The sequence below is a fragment of the Epinephelus lanceolatus genome, chromosome 22 (assembly GCF_041903045.1).
Source record: "Epinephelus lanceolatus isolate andai-2023 chromosome 22, ASM4190304v1, whole genome shotgun sequence".
Lineage (NCBI taxonomy): Eukaryota > Metazoa > Chordata > Actinopteri > Perciformes > Serranidae > Epinephelus > Epinephelus lanceolatus.
Window position 1 is genome coordinate 23,225,268 of NC_135755.1, and position 21,890 is coordinate 23,247,157.

General features: G+C 40.1%; 1 protein-coding gene across 10 annotated transcripts in view; it reads right to left on the minus strand.

The window, feature by feature from the left end:
- The window catches only part of LOC117246452 (adhesion G protein-coupled receptor L3), a 322,005-nt gene that overhangs the window by 49,580 nt on the left and 250,535 nt on the right, over positions 1-21,890 (minus strand). For all 10 annotated transcript variants that reach the window (XM_078164394.1, XM_033610365.2, XM_033610368.2 and 7 more), the window contains 4 exons: positions 13,463-13,646; positions 6,237-6,359; positions 2,892-3,097; positions 297-473 (listed from right to left, as the gene is read on the minus strand). In XM_078164394.1, the coding sequence (XP_078020520.1) occupies positions 297-473; positions 2,892-3,097; positions 6,237-6,359; positions 13,463-13,646 (690 nt within the window). The remainder of the gene's footprint in view (positions 1-296; positions 474-2,891; positions 3,098-6,236; positions 6,360-13,462; positions 13,647-21,890) is intronic.

The following is a 21,890-nucleotide window of genomic DNA, read 5'->3' on the forward strand; positions in this document are numbered from 1 at the left end:
CTGTGAAGGTCAGAAAACACTTATCAGTCTATTTTACCCTCTGAACTGAAAAGCAAGGGAAATATAAAACGTATATTGACAAACGGCAATGAAAGGGATGTCCTCTGCTTTACAATACATTGCACTTTTTTGAACCTCACTTTTCCTTTCAACAAATCACACTGGAATGGACTGGCTGCGTAAACCATGATGGATCAACGCATTTACATTTCTCTCAACAGCATCTGGTAAATTGAACATTTTTTGAGGATAAATGGGTCCATTGAGAAGCATGAAAAGGAAAAGAGCTGGCCTACCTTGACATCCACATGGGCCATGAGAACAGCGAAATTGGTTAGATGGGTACAGGAGCATGTGGTGTGCGTCCTGTTGGTTCCTAGCAAGCGGCAGTCCTGTGTCGACCAGTAGCCAGTCATCGTTCGCTTGGAGTAACTCCAGAATGAACAGTTGGGGTTGAAGTTCTCCTCCGATTGCTGGGCATAAAAAGAAATGAATGAGCAGAGTCAGACACAGTGGAATTAATAACACAGACACAGAATTTAACCTCACGAGGTGAAACGCAGGGGTTTGGAGTTAATCACACATTAGCTTTGTCCATTTTCACTGTCCTTTGTTTTCAGAATAAAGAACTTCAAAACAGGCTCATTTTTCCCCGCTGCAATCTGTATCCTTTCTAAAAGTGAATAGCAGGCGGTCTTCCTGTCATACAGCATCAAGCAGCACCATGCCTGTATTTCATTGTGTTTTTTGACCTTTCTCTTTAACTTTCACTGCGTGAAAATGGACTGCCCTACTGTTTAATGGGTACCACCGCTGTCTGCGGCGGGCTACGGCCCTAACGACAAGCACGCCTCCCTGCTATCTCACTTGCCATTTTATAAAAGTCACCCACGACCACTGAGGTTGGATAACGCACCCGCAACAAAACATAACTGCTGATAAATAGATACATCAACCGCCTCTCCCTCTTGAGCCCAATTTCTTTTGTAGCTTCAGAAACAAAAGGATCACGACACTTTCTTTTGTGGCTCGCAGCTTCCAAGGTTAAACGTGTCTGCCGCTGTCTTACCATCAACACGGCGAGGAGCCGTAGTTCTCCTCATAGTTTCACACGTGCTGTATGGTAATTAGCCTAATAAGGGTTATCCTCTGTGAATGTAAATTTGCCGCTGACTGAGCTTACCCTTCACACATCCAAACCCTGTGTGAAATATTCCACAGCAAGGAGATAGGATGACCCTCTGTCCCATTAATGGATTTAATTGGTCCCATTAAGTGGTGAGGCAAGGAAGCAAAACAATAACTAGAGGACACATCATCATCCCAGAAGAGCAGTGATCCAAAACCTCATGGTTGAGAGGGGGACTTAAGTGTGGGGAGCCAAAAAAAAATACAAAAACCCACTTGGTAGAAGAGATAGGATAACTAAGGTTTATTTTCAAGGGCAAAGTTTAAGTTGATACCTGAGATAAATAATTAACACCTTTTATTTTGTCTGGAATATATAGAACACATTATGCATACAATGCTCTTTAATTACTTAGGGCTAAAAGATATGATTATCACAATTATATATTTGTCTGTGATTCTTAGAGCCAAATATAAATCAAAATCAGATAAAAACAGCGATAACACCACAGTAGTTCACAGTACACCAAATAAAAATGTATTATTTATCCCTGCAGAAAATGATAAGAAAATATTCTTGCCTGCAGCCACAGCCGCGCTCAAGAAGCAGAGACCAGTTAATCAGAGCGTTCTCTTCACAACACCTCTGACTGGTTTACCAGTTTACCAGAGGACAGGGAGCTGTTGGTTTGATGCACCACAGCAAATGCTCTATATGCAAAACGTCAATAATGCATCCAATCAACTTTAATTAATTGCGGCAGTTTGTAGTCATGATTAATGTATGATTAATTGTGCAGCCTTTGGTGTACACAAAATGCACTCTGTATGTAAATGTCTGTATGTTTGTGTCACTTGACTAAAACCAGCAGTTGTCTTTGTGTGCTCCGGTGTTACGAGCGCACAAAGCTCCAGTGCAGGAAACACACTTTTGCAAAAGGGCACTGTTTTATTGAGACAACTTGATCTGAGCAAGAAAAGGGTACGAAAGTGCCAGTGCCCCAACATTAGACCAACAGTAAAATTACTGAATCTACAGTCCAAATTACAAATTACACTTAAGGCAGGTGAGTCACAGCAATAACTGCGCTGACATTGCCCCCTGACATTTTCCCACCATTTAATTCTGACATCCATAAGCTATCGTCCTTTTTTATTCTCTCTCTATCCCTCCGCGCTCTGAGTTTCTCTCTGCCCTCCTTGCTTCCTTCCAGGGCCCTCCTACACATGAGACCCGCTGCAATTCTCTTATGGTTGTTCAACATCCCCGATAATCCCTGAGGGCGCTGTTCATAGACAAAACAGGGATATTTCGAGGGTAGCAGAGTGTGGAGAAGATAATGGAGTCAAGAGGGAGAAGTCGCGACTCCCCACAATGACTAAGCAGCCTCAGGTGAAGCTCGATATGACTGATATTCATTCAAGAGATCAGGCCGGTATTTGTTCAAACTAATAAACAACAACATGCATCGCCGGCATCACCTTGTGAGCAATCTTTCACACCTTCCTTTGAATAAAACTTCATATTAACTTAATGTTCTTGGTTTGAGATGGGATTTTCACATTGTGGTTGCACTTCAGGGAGAGAGAAAATTGTGATGAAAGGGTTCTATCAAGGAGGCGCGTATGCAGGAGTATTTTTTTCGTATGAAAGTAAAAGAGAAAGAGACAAAAAGCACATTAAATGCAGAGGCAGCAACATCAAAGGGGGAAAAAACAAAATACATCTCGACTCAGACACACATTCAGAGACAGGATATTACCTGTAGATGTCTGATGGTGAAAATGACAGGGTCAGAGAGGTAGACTTTGTTAGAGTCCTTGTTAATGGCAGCTGTGATGACCGGTGAGTTGACAATGACGGAGTAATTGGTAGCCATGGCTTCGCTGCCCAGCTTCATGCTGGCATTCTCTGTTGAAAGGTAGACTCCGATGTGTTTGTACAGGACGAACGCTATCCGGATCTCACCTGCAGGAGGAGGGCAAGGGAAAGTGGTCAGTCTTACACAAGTGACACCTGAGCAAAGAATACACTAAATGGCCAAAACCATGTGTAATTATGGAACACAAAAACTAGTTGGCAAAATTGGCTATTGTAATTATCTCATGCTGCTAACCCAATCTATTTAGCTCCCTGATGACATTGTACAGCAGTAGGTACATAGCATCAGCCCGTGGTGGATTCAAAATACATAAACTCCATGTTGCCACAAAGCTAGAAGCACAGTCTGTGCACACATATGTCTAAAATACCTCTGTATGCTGTAGGATTTGTCTCTTGCATAGCCAGACGTATCTCACGCTACACCAGGACTAGAGAAAGCTTCAGCTGAACCAATCAGAATTCTGCACTAACTTCGAAAAACACACCAAACAGCTGCTCACTGTGGCTCACTGCAATAAATACATTTTTATGCGGCAGTAGGAAATTCTTAGCATAGGTCAACATGTCACAGGGGTCACAGGTCTCTGTTTACTGATTAGCTGGGGGTATTCTTACGGCTGGGCGACATAACGACTACATACAATATATTAATATATTTTCAAGCGAGACATAAGTTAAAACACCATTTATATCGATATAGGTTACATTACATGATGCATACCAGTGTGCCTCTCTCCTCTCTGACACTCACCCACTTACTCACAAGTTCTCCAGCAACACTTTTTAGAGCTGTAGCCTGACACACACCTCCTCAGAAATGTAACTACACATTGCAATGACACAGACCTCCTGTCTATTTTTGTAAGCTTTTATTTACTCTATTTTGTAAGCTTTTATTTACTTCAATTTCACAGATAAAAAACAATAAAGACAATAAAGCCTCCACAAAATAGCATTTTAAGTCTTGTGTGTGATTTATCCTGGCTTCATATGAGCAGAGGAAATCTCTGCTATTCGCTAGGCTAATTTATACAATGTAAAATGCCATAGGCTTGTGCTAATAACGTTAACATGTTATATTTGTTTGGAAAACGTGTTTAGTATAAGACAGTTGTTTTGTCAGTGAACCTTGTGAGCTGTAATGGAGCCGAATTTTGTAACTTTACCTTTGTTAAATGTTGCTGTTGTTTCTGGCTTCATATGAGTAGAGGAGAAGTTCGCTAGCCACTAGGCTAATTTATACAATGTAAAATGCGTAAAATGTGCTTTGTGCTTTGTCTGTGAATGCTGTGAGTTATAGTGAAGCTGATTTGTGTACTTGTGTTTGAAATTGTCTTTATTAAGCCATGTTTAATATGTGTTTTGAATCAACTAAACTTTACAACACTTCATAGAAATCCCGCCGTAGACTAGTATTTTGGAGGTGTAATTGTTGTGCAACTGCATATTTTCAAACAGGGGAATAAAAATCTCCTTTTGGACATTCCCCTTTTATTTTGATAACAGTCTGTTTTTGCAAAACTGGTTGTTACATCTCAAATGTGGCTTTGACTCGCAACTGAAAACATGTTGCCAGTTTCATAGAAAATACTGACATATTTATGTATTGTGAGTCAACCTGTAAATACCAGATATGAATTTTTGTCCATATCGCACAGTCCTAGGTATTCTATAGCCACAATTCACTGCTAAAAGTTAAACTAGCCCCAATTTCTAGCTTGGCTGCACTTTGCCACCACAGCTTTTCAGAGTCATTACATGGCAGCTTACTGCAAGTTGCACTTCACCACTGATTAGAGTGTTTTCGGCATGAGGGTAAAAAATGTTCAGATTTTTTTGTATTTCTTTAAACAAATCACAATTTTCTTGGTAGCACTGAGCCCAATATGCAGCGACCATGCCTGTAGTGCTTAGAAGGAACTTGTTCAGGTGGAGAGGTGAGCCCTGCCATTATGAAGTGTGGAGATAAGTGTGGCTATGCGAGACTACTTTCACAAAACGACTGGGATTTTGAAAACCATAAACAGGCAGCCAGTGATATGCCATATACCCAGCGACAACCTGTGAGCCAGACTACTGTAGGATTAACATTTTCCCCGAGTGGAACTAGCAATCTAGTCTGAACTACGACAAACAGCCCCAAACCACAAACACAAACTACTGTACTACAGCACTACTGTACTAAACTACAGCAATTGAGAACTACCAGAAATAATAACAAAAGGAATACTGGAAATCATCACTCAGTTGAAGCTTTGTCAACATAAGAATCTGTTGGTAGTAAAACTTTTTTTAAAAAGAGATTCATGTCAAGGTTGCCAAAATACTTCCAGAAAAGAAAAAAAGGAAAAACATTTCCGACATCAACGAATGGTTATTTTAATTCAGCATCCAAAAAATGTGGTAACCACTCTTCTGCTGGCACTGACAAAGGCGAGCATTTTTCTTGTTAATAATGTCCTCCTCTCCGTCTCTCACACACACACATCTCACTCCCCTCCTGCCGCCTCACTTTTGAGCACTGATATGAAAGAAAGTTCCCCCCTGCCGTGACTGAGATCACTCACTCAGATGAAAAGAAAACAATTTGGGTGCTATAGCACTGGATGGCGGGGAAATATCCGCCACCCTGCTTTAATGATCCGCCTGGGCACGGCTGGACATGGACTTAGTCATCTGGCTGAGAGGCACCGGGCGCAGCTTGAGTCGATTCTGATTTGCATGGGCTGATAATAAAGTCTAAAAATGGGGCTCTATTGCTCCTGAAAATAGCTTTGTATTGTGTCTAACTGCCTCATTTACAGTTTAGAGGCAGTGCTTGAATGTAACTAATTCTACAGCCAGGGTCCTATTTGAAGTCTTAGAACGATCCCTGTGCTTTATATGCAGCCCAACAAAAGCTTTGGGAGGCAAATTGAAAGTTATTCACATGCATCTGTGATGAAATCCCTACAAAACCACTGCAGTCCCATGCAATGTCACATTCAGAATAGGAAAAGAAATAACAAAAAGAACTCTTGATTAATTACAGTGGATCTTGTATTCCTGTCTCTGAAGTAATGCAGCATTTCTGCTCTAGACATGTCGAATTTTATCTGGTGAATTCCTTTTATATCACAAACTCAAATAACACACCAACTGAAACCCTACACAAGGCGAGATTACACTTCAAACCAACAACAGGGCAGAAATAAACGCAGATTCAAAAAGGCTGACTACTCACCGTTGCGTCCGTGCTGCTTTAGCGTGTTAGCCGAGAGGTGAATGGCATTGCCCTGTCCTCCTGTCTGTGGGAACTTCAGATCAGGCAAATTCCCATCTGTGCTCATCCTTGCCACCTCCAGCTCTGCACACATACACGACAAACCCAAGCAAGACAGCAGTCGGTGATCAATAAGTTCGATTTTTATGACACACAATAGACATAATAGACATAAAAAGTGCTGCAGACTATAAATTGCAGAGGCAAAATACACAATATTGCAGCTGAGGCCTTAAAGGAAATATTCCACATTATGGACAATGCAGTTATTAGATTTCTTGCCGAGAGTTAAGATTGATCATTCATTAAAGTAACAGTAAATGATTACATTTAATGGATGGTGTGTGCTACAATGATTGTATACTATTGTTTATGTGAATGTTTGCAAGTCGTACACACTCGGGTTTGCACTTTTCCTCATTCCTTTTTCTTTTGTCATCACATGAACATCACATGAGCAAGGCATTAGACATTAACGATGTTGCACAGTCCAAACATGAAAGCTTTGAAAAAAACAAATGCTTTTAACTAGGGCTTGGAAATAAGGAGGAAATCAAATACTATGATATTTCTGACCAAATCAATCCATTGAATCATACATAAGTAAGTTGTAAGTTAACTGTCCATGTTACAGGATGGTTCTGGTAATCAATGTCTGACTGTGGAATCATTTAATTGTAGTTTTGGGTACAGTTGCTTCTGTTGTTTTACAAATCAAATCCACCACTGACTTAGTAAGTTCATTAATGTCATCAGTGAGGTTGATGGTCACGTCCTGGAACTTGCTCCAGACTCTGACTGGCCCTATCTCTCATCTTTGGGGGCATGTGTCAAGGTCTGTTTACATATTCTGACCACAACAAGATGGCTGCATTGTTGCTCCTCCCAGATGAAAATCTTGACCTGGCTAGCTCGCAGAGTAAGAGAAGGAGTTAAACAGCATGCAGCACCAAGCCCAAATGTAGACCACATTTAGCCCGAATTTAGCAGAGCTGATGAAGAGAGGACTGGAACCTACGTTAAAAACACAAGTAGGTACAAAAGGTACAAGTACCTAAAAAATACCTTATTATCGATACAGACGATATTGTAGATTGCTTTCAGAAAATATTTACACAATAAGATTTTTGATAAAAAACCATCAGTAACATGGATATGATGGTTCGAGAAAAGCAAATAATAGAACAGTTAGAACAGTCTGGTAAGTTCAGAAAATTACATCACTTTACAGTAAACCCACAAAAAGACAACACAGACGGTATTACAATACCCAAATTCTAGTACGATATCTAGTCTCATATCACAATACCGATATCATATTGAAAGATTACCCAGCCCTTCTTTCAAAATACAGTCATGTCATAACAGAAGTATAAAACTAAAGGAACAATAAAAGTGATGCTTTGCACCTAACCTCCATGTGACTTATTGGTTATAATTGCTATTAGGTAAAGACCTGACATCAGACAGCAGCCATGAGTAAACTTAAAACACATCTCGAGTCACTTCACTGATTCAAAAAACCATTTTCATGGTGTAGCTGATTAATCCAAGCATCTCCAATGAGCACTTAATGTAACACATCCTTTCTTGATTCCCGCAGCTTTGAAGGGCTGCCTCCGTCTCAACTCAACTCTGTGCGCAGGGGAGGTTGGTGTCTTGCTATAGGCTTCTTAATCAAGTGACGATCAAGTGTCCAGGTGACATTGTTTTCTCTTAAACTGTAAAAACAAAAGGTTGTCTTTGGCCTTTGAAAGGAAAAAAAAAAAAAAGGACGTCTTCATTTCAAGGCATCTTTTTCTCGAGAGGAGCGGAGAGAGCAAGAGATACAAGGAGGAGATAAAGACCAGCTAGGGAAGACGAGCTCGCTTCTGCGGCAGCTCAACAGCTGTTGTGTCTGAAGCAAGCTCCTAATTTATGGTTCAAAGACTCTGGCGTCATACAGCAGAGGAAAATGAGCTGCTGATAGGAGCCCAGCTGAAATAAAAAAGCTCATTCCATCAAAGTTATTATGGGACGATACAATTCAGTTTAATAAAGCAGTCGAGTGTGCTCTAATCTCGAGTATGGGTGACCTGTGTGAAGTCTAGGCATTCCTAAATGTCACATTAACTCCCAAAGCACTGAGATGAATCCACTGATTCATTGCGAGGTGGAAGTACAGAGAAGAACTTACACAAATGTCAAATTCCAAAAAATGAAGTGAGCAGTTCTGACTAATACAGGTGGTAGGAGTGAATAAAAAAGCTGCCTTTACTGTTGTGGCATCTCACTTCTGAATTCACAAAGTAGTTTTTGATGTAGTTTATGAAAGGGACGACACTTTTTAACCATTAATGCAGTTTCTGCAAAGCAAATAAACATGTCGAAGACACTATGTAAAGCTGCTTTATGTTGAAATGCTATCAAAATAAAGATTACAGATATATATATGAGATGTCTAAAAAGCTTATAAGGAAGACTTCAACAGTCTGGGAGCTGCACTTATTTGTGCCTCTTGACAACAGCTGAGATGGAAACCACTCTCATAACTTTACAGTACATATGCTGCTACTGCCAGCAGCCAATTAGCATATTAGCACAATGACAGTAAACAGGGGAAAACTGCTAGTCTGGCTCCAAAGGTAACATAATCCACCAACCATCACCTATAAAGCCCAATAATCAACACTTAATTACTTGTTTGTTTAATCTGTACAAAACCTAAAGTGAAAAAAAGATACATTTTGAATTTACAGAGAGTTATCTGTCAGGCTACTTCTTGCCCTGTGTGAGCAACTTCCTGAAGTAGGGCTGGGTATCGCGTAAAAAAGTTACAATACATACCATTTTTCTACTTCTTTTGATACCCATTGTATGAATAGAGTAGCGTGTAGTTTAGTCATACTTTCAAACATTATACTGGCATCTTGGTAACTGCCCGTATGGGTTGTAGCTGCTGCAGTAGCGGGTCAGTCATATGTCACAATAAAATGAAGAATGCGTGTGGTGACTAGCTGTGAGCAAAACCATACAATGGGTCCTTTTTTCTACATCTGGGGACAAAAAGGATTGAACGCAGGAATCGTTTGACTGGAGAAGTCTGATACTAGTTGGTACTGGGTTATTTCCGTTGATGCCTTACGGTATCGAGCACCAATACCCTGCCCTATCCTGAGGTCTTGACATCAGGTTGAGGTTGCCAAATAACCAGCAGGGACCGCAGGAAAGTAGCTTTACCCGTCCGAGGAGTTCTCCCAGATTTATCCTCATTTGTGCCTGGATGTTTTTGAAAGCCTCCTCCTTTTTCCACCAAATTCAATTGCATAACCTACTCCTTTACACGATAAGATACGATACGATACTGTATGATGCAATACGGTATACTGTATCGTCCCCATAGGGAATTTTGCCTTGGACTAGGAGTTACACAAGTATTGCTGCCTTACAATAATAGCCTGGAAGAAATTAAAAGCATACACCATAAAAAACATAATAGCACATACAACACACAACAGTATTGCACATCAGCCACTCATGTATTACACATAACACCAGTACACAACAGACATTTAGTCAGAGACACTTTATGCAAGTGTCTCTGACTAAAATGGGTGATTTCTGACCGTGATCTGTCCAAAAATTTCAGTCATAGATACTACATTTGGTTCTGCTATGCTAATTACATGCAACACATAAACTGGCTGGCAGTTCGTCTACACAATTCCATCAAGTGTAAAAAATAGAAACTTCATTAGGCCTGATAAGGCATTCAGCTGATGATCCGATGTCAGTGGACTGTGACACCTCTGTCTTTGATAAAGGTTAGTGCCCACGAAAAGCTGCGGAGAGTCCATATTTAATCCTCCCTTTGTATCTGGTCTCATACCAAGGCTTCCCATACTTTCTCTTAAAAAAAAAGCCTTTGTATTAACATTCTCTTGTGCTTTTGCAAAGGCCAGGGGGTTTTGGTGATACATTCCTATTCAACTTAGCAAAGACAATACCCCAGATAGCTCACCATTCCCTGGATTCCAGGCCTGCCTTTGGAATAAAGGAGGCATTTTTCTTCTCCCTCTCTAACTCTCTTTTCCCTGTGTGGTTGTGTAAAAGAGCTTACGATGGGCTTTAGGGAATTCCTTTGATGCCATAGTAGTTGCTGGACCCAAAGGCTATACCTTCAAAGCCCGTTTAAATAACACGCTAATCGGCAGAAATCTGCTCATAAGATTATCATGCGGAGAGTGAAGCACACTCCTGCGCAGACAAAGCCCTCGACGAGCACATGCACTGTGACGTGTAAACACAAACACAGACACAATAGCTGAGGAAATATCCTCCTTCTTTGAAAGCGAAGAAAATAGATCTCATTATCGGCTTGAGCCTAAAACGGGAAGGAGGCTTTCTTGCTCTTCAAGATTCACTTTAAAGCGAGAAAACCGCCTCACCCCAACATTGAGGATGTGTCACCAGGTGCGATGCGTGGGGGCTACAACACACCTGCAAACCCGTTTGCATGTAATTCATTGTGAGAGATCAATAATTAGCTGCTGCAGTGATTACTGATGTTTAAATGGGGCCCCTTGTCCTCGTTTAACTACCCTGCATGGCATGAGGGATTGCAGGAGCCAACTGGCTGGAAAAAAAAAAAAATAAGCCGAGCAAACAGAGAGATAAGGCCTAGTAAACATGTCACCAGCACATAATTAACCAGACTACCACTATGCGCTATAAAATCTCACTCCAGTTGAGCAGGCATCGTCTCGTTCCCCTCTTCAAACGAGCCCAGAATCTTCTTAATACCCAGATGAATTGTGTGCCAGATACAATAAAATCATTTTTATTAATTCTCCTTACGCTTGCTTCCTTTTAAGTCAGTAGACCTATATTTTTAGGTTGCCATGGCAGCAGGAACTTGGAAAAAAAAACCCCCACTTGTTCTGAGAAGAGGGCGATACATCATAACATTATTTTTTCTTAATTCCCCTTGCCCTCGAAGCCACCATCTGCAAAAAAGGTTATTTAATTCAATTGCATTTTGTGCTTTGTAAATGGCTCTCAATGTAAACCACAGATTTAATAAATTCTACTTTTCAACAACCCATGTATCCAGTTCTGGGAAGCACCACGAGGGAAAATATTGACGACAGAAGTCCCATTATCCGTGCTCAGTTGGTATTTATACACTGAATAATGAGCACTGATCCCTGATCTGCACGACTAGTGGCTAATTGCGACTAATAATTGACATGAATATAAGTACAATCATTTGAGATAATTGTCAATTTACAGCTGACTGCCATCAGACACGAGCAGCCCTGCAAAATTTAACCTCCTGCGAGGGAGGAAGAATTAATCCAGTGACCTTCACACTTGTTCCACTGCCTCAAGAGCACTGCTGTCAATATGAGAGCGGACCGGATCAATAGCAGTATGGTGAACTTTGTAACTCCCGTACAAGTGGCAAGAAGGATGAAATATTTCAGACACATGACAGGAACACCCCTGGAAAACATTACAAAAAAATCCTAACAAACAAAACAAACAGTCAGCTCTTTAAATTCAGTTTCTAATTTTCTAAATATCATAATTGACAACGCTGTCTTCCAGCTGAGCGATGATCTGTTTTCCAGCATCTTGAAAGGAAATTAACTTAATTCTGTCCAAGCTTTTTTACTCATGCAGGCGAAGTCAACCAAATTAAAGTGTAATTTGCTTGCTGGCATACAATTTTCATAGCTTTCAATGCTTTGTAGGTTTGCTTTTAATGTTTTTTATATGCCATCAACCTGCCAGGGACTGCAGATAAAAATCTGGCACGTTCACACGATGGACCCCAGTGCTTGTTTTAATTAATGTGCATTGTCCCATCTTAAATAAAAGTAAACATAAAACTAGAATTGTGCCTGGCTGTTGTGTGCCTCCACCAACCAGTCAAATTGCAGCTTGCATCCATCACTGTTTGGACTCATATAATATATGTCGTTAAGACTTTGAGGGAATTTAATAACAAGTCAAAAGTGCATTTTTCAGCAACATGCATATGCTTCACAAACATATTTAACCTGGCAGCACAGAAGACAATCACCACAGTTTCAAGATGGACACTTAAGATTAGAGTCACAGATTCAGTATCTGTTCCCCCTCTGTTCCTGAGCTGTCGTTGAATAAAGACCAGAAAAGTGTTGTGCTGATTATGACGTCACAGTGAAGCTGACCTTTGGCCTTTTGGATATATGTCATTATCATCATTTACTCATGTTTTGTGAGGTCACAGTGACCTTGGTCCAGCAACATCTAATCAGTTCATTGTTTAGTCCATGTGGACATTTGTGCCAAACTTGAGGAAATTCCCTCAGGGTGTTCTTGAGATATTGATTCATTAGAATTAGACGGATGATTTCACAGTGACCTTGATCTTTGACCTGTGACCACCAAAATCTAAGCAGTTCAATCTTGAGTCAAAATGGACATTTGTGCCAAATTTGAGGAAATTCCCTCAGGGTGTTCTTGAGATATCGATTCTTGAGAATGAGACAGATGAGGTCACAGTGACCTTGACCTTTGACCTGTGACCACCAAAATCTAAGCAGTTCGTCCTTGAGTCAAAGTGGACATTTGTGCCAAATTTGAGGAAATTCCCTCAGGGTGTTCTTGAGATATCGATTCTTGAGAATGAGACAGATGAGGTTACAGTGACCTTGACCTTTGACCACCAAAATCTAAGCAGTTTATCCTTCAGTCAAAGTGGACATTTGTGCCACATTTTAAGAAACTCCCTCAGGGTTTTCTTGAGATATCAATTCATGAGAATGAGACAGACGAGGTCACAGTGACCTTGACCTCTTGACCTATGACCCACAAAATCTAAGCCGTTCATCCTTGGGTCAAAGTGGACATTTGTGCCAAATTTGAAAAAATATCTCAAGGCGTTCTTGCGATATCACATTTACGAGAATGAGACAGACGGACAGCCTGAAAACATAATGCCTCCGTGCTGATGACAGCCATGGCCGGAGGCATTATGTTTTCGAAAACCTTTTAGGCACAGATTTTTTTTTTTTTTTATGTTTTAAAACATTCCTGGAGGGGATGTTACAAATTGTTCCTGTGTGCAAAACAAGCAAATATTTCTTTATATACATTTACAGTGAATGACAAGTGCATGGGAAGATGGAAGGAAGTAAAATGCCTCAGTTTGCACTTACGGATGTTGTCAGTGTTCTCTTGCACGATGTCCGTCTTCAGCAGGTTGTCAGCCAGGACGAAGGCCCCTTGCTCGACTGTGTCCAGCAGCATGGTGGCAGCCCGCAGCTGCTCGCCTGTGCTCAGCTCCCTCCATGCCGCCTGAGCCTGTGGCTGCAGCAAATTGTTGACTGTCTCCACCATGGCCTGGGGAGTCCAAATCATCGATTTAGTGAAAAGAAGCTAAGCTGGCCTGGGACCGCTGTTGTTTGACATGGTGATTTGGTAAACGGTATGAGTGAAGGAAGATAAAAGGGAATTCAGGGCTGAAAAAACACTGTGTGAGGAAGAAGCATGAATGGTTTTTCTTTTGAACTGAAAATTCCATAATCATCTTTCTACCAAGCAATTTCATGACCCTATTTTCAATTCATTTACAAGTTATGCTTTTAGACATGGGTCGTAACTAGTAGCAGCAACACCTGAATCTGTAATGGCATTGGATAGGTTGCTTTTGTTACTGCTTCCTTTTATCTACGAGAAAAATTAATCATGTAAATGAATCAGAACTAGTACTTCACAAGACCAGAGGCCAATTCTTACATGACTTGAGGCTAGAGTCTTTAACTGGTGAGATTAATGTTCTTCCATGCAGCCAATCCCAATACACAAAAGCACTACAAAAAAACACAGCAACATTGATACATTTTAAAGTACAAGGTATTTGCTGGTAGCAACGACCCGCATCTATTCAGCTCACATCCTTCCTGCATATTAATGGGACAGAACAACTATTACGCCTTCTTTAATCTGCTCACAACAATGCCAAAGCGAGTAAGCACGGAAGAAACAGGAACATTCTCAAGACAAGATGAAAAATTAAGAGCCATTAAAGATTTAAAAATGCCAATGGCAAGATTTATGAATGGAATACTAATTGGTCAAGCAAAGCAATTCATTCCTGGTGCCATTGCACTGAAGAGCAAAATGAGCCTGACTGCCAGTGGAAGGAAAGCTATTTCTAAGCCATTACGCTACAGTAGGAGGTCAAACACAGAATTATTAGAAATTTCCCGCTTTGCTAATGATAGTAACATTTCCATCGCTTACATATCTTAATAAAAAATTGGTTTGACTTTTAACACTTAATTTGCACTTCTTGAAAAGCCAGTTTGCAGTCGTGACATCTTGAAGATGGAGGTTATGATGTGTGTCACGCCACACAACTTTCTCTCTGAACTTCACATAGATCCCCTTTTTTGATCAATGGATTACGAGAGGGAATAAGAGTTTTAGTAAGACTCAAAAAAACAGTACGGGGATAAAGCCAAAGGCGATAAGAAAAATCATGTGCTCTAGTGTATCAAATGAATTCCTGATCAAAAGACAGGGAAAAAAAACTGGCGTTACAGTCACAAAGCATAACTGTAATGGACCCCCTCAATTACCTTATAATGTTAAGTTGTATGTTTGTTTCAAATCACTGTGATAGCAAGAGGAGACGGAGGACTGATTGTATTCAACTCACTGGCGCTGGATGAGAATTTCAAACAGCACCAGCTGGCTCTTCCTCATTCAAAACATACCCTGCACACATTAAGCCGCCCACACCCAGACACAACCACACACACTGTGAGAGACTGACGCAAGAGTGAACACACACCTCTGCACCTGCTAGTATACAAAAACACAGACAAACTCGCAGGCATGCGCACGTACACGAGCGCACACATGCACCGGCAGTCTACCAACTTTGATGTAATTATTCATTATCTGCAGCCAATCTCCAATCACACCTTTTGACATTCAGCTAGAGGCAGAGGTTGATTCACTCTCAATTAAGGAGCTCTTTTTCTTCAGGCGCTGACATTTTTTTTTCCCTTTGTTCGCCACTGCAAAATTTTTTCTCCCCAGCACTTCTTAAAACACTGAAATAATGGTTCTTCAGGGGAAGGACTGATGGACTTGCAGAGGAGGCTTTTTCTCGCATGCAGAAGAGACGCACAAAAAAGGTGGAAGAATAGAACGGGTCAGAAAACTTGAGGAGGGAATGGATAATTGATAAACGAGAGTGAATAAAACAACTGAGGTCGGAATATACAGTATGTATCAAAACATTAATATTGTAATAAAGATCAGTTTTCTTACAAGCCCTTCAGGCATTCATAACATCATCCAATGAAAAGCAATAAAGCTGACATTCATTCCCAGTGCATCATTTGGACATGCAATAGATTACCAAATCTCTGCGATGCAAATTATTCATTACTGTTATTAGTATGCGTATGGCATGCCAATTTTCCCTCAATCAGACCAGAGAATGAAATAATGATATCAAGACTGCAGAGACTTGTCTTCATGTTGGAAGGCAGGTGACTCCCAGAGACAGGAACGTGAGCATACAGGCACCACACATACAATGTAAAGCAAAACTGGCTTCCTTAAGCATTATTATCCCCACAAGGAAGCCTGTTTTGATTATTTGTTGCCAACAATGTTGCCGCAGTCCAAAGAGGCTACAGCTGAAAAAAAGCAAACTCAAAAGAAAACTGAGTGCCAAGACATTTACACTGCACATCTAACTGAAGCATTTCCACACCTTTGTCTGATAAATTGGTTTACAGGCTTTTTCCCCACAATTTAGAAAAGTAAAAGAACTTCACATTGGACAAAAGATGCCTGTTCTGTGTTATTACCGTGTGTCCCTGAGGGTTTGTTAAGCTCTCTATGTGTGCTGAACAACATTGGAGCTCTCTTTTAAGACACTGATGTCACGTCCTTCATATCTTTTTTTTTAAGACATCTGGGTTTTTACATTCTATAAAGAAGAAAAAGCAACATTTTGGGAAACTTGATGACCCTTATTTGCTTTCTTGCAGATAGATGTAAAAATGATAACACTCCCATGCCTGTACGGTAAATATGAAGCTAACACCAGCAGCCAGTTAGCTTAGCATAAATGTTTAAGCATGGATTAAACAAACACATGATGTTTAGAGGTAGCAGTAGGAAGATTTTGTTTCCTTTTGACAAAGCCAGGCAAGTGGTTTCCTTTGTTTCCAGTTTTTGTGCTAAGCTACGCTAAGCTAAGTTAACTGGCTGCTGGTGTTAGCTTAATGTTTAACATACGGCTATGACAATAGTAATGATCTTCTTACCTAACTCTCAGCAAGAAACCATTTAACTGTTGAACTATTTCCTCAAGGACACTTTTTAAGCTCAACAAAATGTATGTTTTGTCGTTTCAAAAACAATCCACTTTTTTAATGAGGTTTTTTTTTTTTTTTTTTTTTTTTGGCATTTATTTGACAGGACAGTGATTGAGCGTGAAAGGGACCGCAAAGGGCCACAGGCTGAAATTGAAACTGCAGCTGGTGCGGCAAGAACATTGCCTTTGTACATGGGATGCCAACTCTACCCACTGAGCTACTTGGTGCCCCAACAAACTAGTTTTGAAACTGTTTTATTACCGACGTCAACATGATGAAAAAATGATAATACTTCCATGCCTGTACGTTAAATGTGAAGCTAACACCAGCAGCCAGTTAGCTTAGCATAAATGTTCTAGCATGGATTAAACAAAGAACACAAAATGTGTTAATAAGTGAGCTTTAGAGGTAGCGGTAGAAAGACATTGTTTCCAAAGCCAAGCAAGCTGTTTCCTCTGTTTCTAGTTTTTGCTTTAAACTAAGTTAAGCTAAGCTAAGCTAACTGGCAGCTGATGTTAGCTTGTTTATTGTACGGCCATGACAGTAGTAATGATCTTCTTACCTCCCTCTCAGCAAAAAAACAAGAGTAGCTTTAAAAATGTCAATCTTTTTCTTCAAGGACACTTTTTAAGCTCAACAGAAAGTGTGTTTTGTTGTTTCAGAAACAGTTTTGGAACTTTCTTTACCGAAGTCAATGCAACACCACCAGATCAATGCCATCTTTGTTTCTTGAGTGCCATCTTGAGTGAACTTCATATTTTCATCTTTTCTGGTAATTTTCACAACCTTGAGTTACATTTTGGTTTAAGAATATTGAGGCCAATGATGTTCGATTATTCTGAAGCCATTTTTTTGTGATCTCAGTCAAGATATGGGAGAAAACTTGCCCTGACCGGCCTTGAATTATGCCTTAGGTTGTCTTACATGATATCGCTACCTTTGTAATAGCTGAAAAAATGAAACATTTGGACAGGTATTGGCAAACTGGCCTAGAGTGGGTCTGTACTGACCACCAAGATTCAAGACCAAACACGTGGGCTCGGAGTGCACTGCCATTGGTGTTAACATGAGCCCTCTGGATGGCCGCCAGCCACTTTTTTCTTTGCAAATCCTGAACTGGCGTGATACACACTGCAGATTTGGATTTGTCTTGTCTGTTAATTTAACTAAAAACATGAAAACCATTCAAGTTCTTGAATGCACAGTGACTTTTTTTGGCCTGCTACCAATATTTTTTAATCTCAGCAGCAGCACTGATGCCAAATACATGTCAAATTTCCATGTAACCCTCCTACCAAATAAAACCTGTAGGTATATTTTTGTCTGTAAACTTATAAGCAGTATTAACAAGTGTCCAAATTGTATATTTGGGCAACAACATTGCCAAAATCCCTGTCAAAGCAAGCAAGGCCTGTCATTCATGACACAAACCCAACATTCCTCTCTTTCTCTACCCATCCAAAGCAACCGTTTGACATTTTGGGGAACATGCTTATTCACTTTCTTGCTGTGAGATTCATGAAAAGATTGACAGCACTCTCACGTCTGTGCTGTAAATATGAAGCTACAGCCAGCAGCCGGTTAGCTCGGGATGTGCACCCAAGCAGCACACCACTACCACCATCCTAGTCTGTGCAGTTGAGTCGCGGAGGACGCGATGGTGGCTTGCTGCTATTTTACTGCTATTAGCACACTGCCACTCCATCTGTCAAATGTAGCAGCTCAGTCTGCTGCAGCAAACTCCCAACCATTTTTTTAGCTACTTTACTTTCCTGTGCTGAAAAAACAACACTATATTCTAGTTTCTGGTACACGAGGAAATGCTAATCGTTAACTGGACCCACTGCTGGAATGTTCCACTTGGAACAAGGATGATGACTGGGCGTGAAAAGCTGCAGTGCACGGGCCATTTATACCAATGCAGAAGGAAGGAAGGGAGAGGTGGACATTAGCGTGTGCTTGGCAGGAGTCCAAGCCAGCCCGTGGTGTGTGTGCTTCTATCTGTGTGCTGATTGATGAAATGAACTCTGGGTCTGGGAAATTGATTCTGGCTGAGGCTGATCTCCCTCTCTTCCCTTTCTGGCTTGCTCTCTGGTCGGCTTTCTGTGTGCACTCGTCTCTCCTCCCTCCTCCCTTCCTGTTTGCCAGTTGGTTCCCCTCACTTGTTTTCTCTCACTGAGGGCTGATTTCAAAATGGGGGTGGTGGTGAGGGGGGGACCAACACAAACAATCTTGTTCTCTCTGTCCTCTTGTATCTGACGAGATGTCTCTTGGCACAGGTGAAGCTGTTGCATCATTTCTGTATTTCTCTTTTCCTGTTTCATTTGACCTGCTAGCCAAATCCTCTGTCTTCTTTGAAAGTCTCTGCAACCTTCTTGTTTAATATTTCATGAAACCTTCGCTTTCTTGTAAGCGGGTGGTTGTGTCTGTATATGTGAGTTACTGAGGGATTACCTTTGTGCTTTTTGTCTTATGTCTCAAGTTTAATCTTACTATTGTACAATTCCCACTGGCAGCCCTTTATTTATTTATCAGCGGCAGAGAAAGGGAGACTTTCATTTGAAATAGACTTACATTAGAGACATGCCTTTAATTTTAAGGTTCCCTGTTTCAAGTATATTTTATTCTATTTTGGAAAGAAGTGCTTCTGCTTTACGATCTCTTTGCTGTTAATGCTGTTAACTGTTAAAGCAAGCACAAAACTTCATTCATGTTCACCTGTTGCCTGATTAAATTCAAGCGTGTATTCCACATCAAACTCTGTCAGCACAATAAGAGAGTCATGTTATACTCAACACTTGGCTGCTCGAAGAATGGAAATACAGTTTTTATTTACTAATTATTTCCAGTAGCTAACATTTACTTATTCACTTCATTCACTATGAAGCAAACTTAAAACTATCTCAGATTAAAAGCCTTCCAGTGCCAAGGGACATCATTTCGCTCATTTGAGGCTGTTTAATTTGAAACACTGTTTTATTTTGGAAAGGAGTTTAATTTTGATGAACTTGCACTAAATCACACACTGGTCTGCACCTTGCTGTGTTTGCTTTTCATCTGAAACGTGTGCAGGGAGTACGGAGTTTCATCGGCGCAACTTAAAGGGACAGTTCACCCCAAAATCAAAGATAATGTTTTTCCTCCTACCTCTCGTGTCACTTGGGGTTCAATAAGAGGAGACTGTACTATTCCATTGAGGAAAAGTGCTTTTAGCCAGTCAGCCGGGTCTGTCAGAGGTCCAACCAAGTGGAATGTAATTCCAATTGAAAACAGAGAACTAAACACTCACAAATCTTTCAGTAGTCGATTAAAAACAATGGATGATTAATGGACATGTAAGCACTAAACTCTTTTCTGCTGCTGCTAATAATAATAATGTCCTGCTTCTGTTGTAATGTTGTTCCATATGTATATATGTCACTACTGTCCTAGTGCTTTTAAAAAACAATTTCATTTATTTAACAGGGGCAGTGCACAGCTACTTAGCTTCACCAGAGTTAGCTATAAGCTAATTTGTAGTTCCTTGGCAGAAAACCGAGAATAATTTCTCTGCTAAAAGACGCTATTATATAAAAAACACAATTACAAAATAGAATGTATTCACGACAACATTACAACTACAACACTAAGATATATTAAGATCTAACAATTTGTGTTTGAGGTCATGTGTGAATGGTACATGTTTGGGTTGATTTAAGCCATGATTTCATCTTAAATTATAAAACCGACCAAGTCTTATCTCGCATGGTACTGATTTCCAACAGTTTGTAACTCTAACAGTGAAGACTTATCTACCAAACTCAGCAGATCGCCTCTTTTGGTCGTCCTAGATCTCCTTCCATTGTCTGAGTACAGTGGCATGAACTCCTTGTATGTCCTTTTTCAGTTTTAAATTGCATGTCCTGTTCTTGTCGATGCGTTCAAAGAAGTCTTTTTTTTAGTGTGTGCCCTCTTCTTTTTTTTTTTTTTTTTGTATTTTAGGTAGCCTTGTGTAACATATTGGCCAAGGGACAATGGATGAAAAATAGCTTTTTGGCTAATTCTGGCATTTTTATGCCATGTGTATTTATTAATTTGCACTGTCCCTTCTTTAATTAATAAACTAAACTAAACTACCTGTAGTGCAATTTATCAATCTAGTAATCTAATAATCAGTAATCTAATAATCAGTGAGTTACAGAGTGTTGGAGGTACCAGCTGTCATGATGTCTGCCTTTTCTCTAATATAATGGAACTAGATGGCCCTTGGTTTGTGGTGCTCTGAGTGCCAAAAAAAGCACATTTGAAGAATTCAACAGCAATGTCTCTTTCCAGAAATCATGACTTTGTGTTAAATTTTGTCATGATCAGCATACGAATTCTTGACTTTTGGTCCAAAACATGTTTTGTGAGGTCACAGTAAATCCAAGTGGACGTCTGTGCCAAATTTGAAGAAATTCCTTAAAGGTGTTCTTGAGATAAAACGTTCACGAGAATGAGACAAATGACAGGTCACAGTGACCTTGACCTTTGACCACCAAAATTTTATTTGTTCATTGTTGAGTCCAAATGGACGTTTGTGCCAAATCTGAGGAAATTCATTTAGGCGTTCTTGAGATATTTCATTTACAAGAATGCGACAAATGGTATGTCACGATAACCTTGACCTTTGACCACAAAAATCGTATCAGTTTATTGTTGAGTGTTGTTTGTGCCAAATTCGTGGAAATCCCCTCAAAGCATTCTTGAGACATTGTTTATCGAGATTGGGACAGACAGACAACCTGAAAACATAACGTCCCTGGTCATAAATATTGTCAGCACTAAGGCATACAAAAACAGCATCATAGAAGCATTTGGAATTGATTAGTGAGTTGTAACAGTATTTGTTAAAAGAAGAAACACACAGGAGCTGATTAGTGACATGTCCCTGTTGTTATAGAGTTGGAATTAGTGCTATGAAAATCAGCATTAAGATGAATTTACCATGGCAGGTAGTGAGCGCATGTAATTCCACTGCTGCTCAAAACTCATTTGAGCTTTTGGGCTATTATTTGAGAGTTAAGAATTTAATTTGTGCATGTAGCCTTTGTATCTTCTGTATGTGTATTTCTGGACAACTTAAATATAATCTTAAAACAAAACAAAAAAAAAAAAACTAAAAAAAAACTACATAAACTACATGAAAACCCGAAGGATTTTCTGAAGATATTGCTCAGTTAATAAACATATACATAATTTCCTTAGGGTTTGAGAATACTTT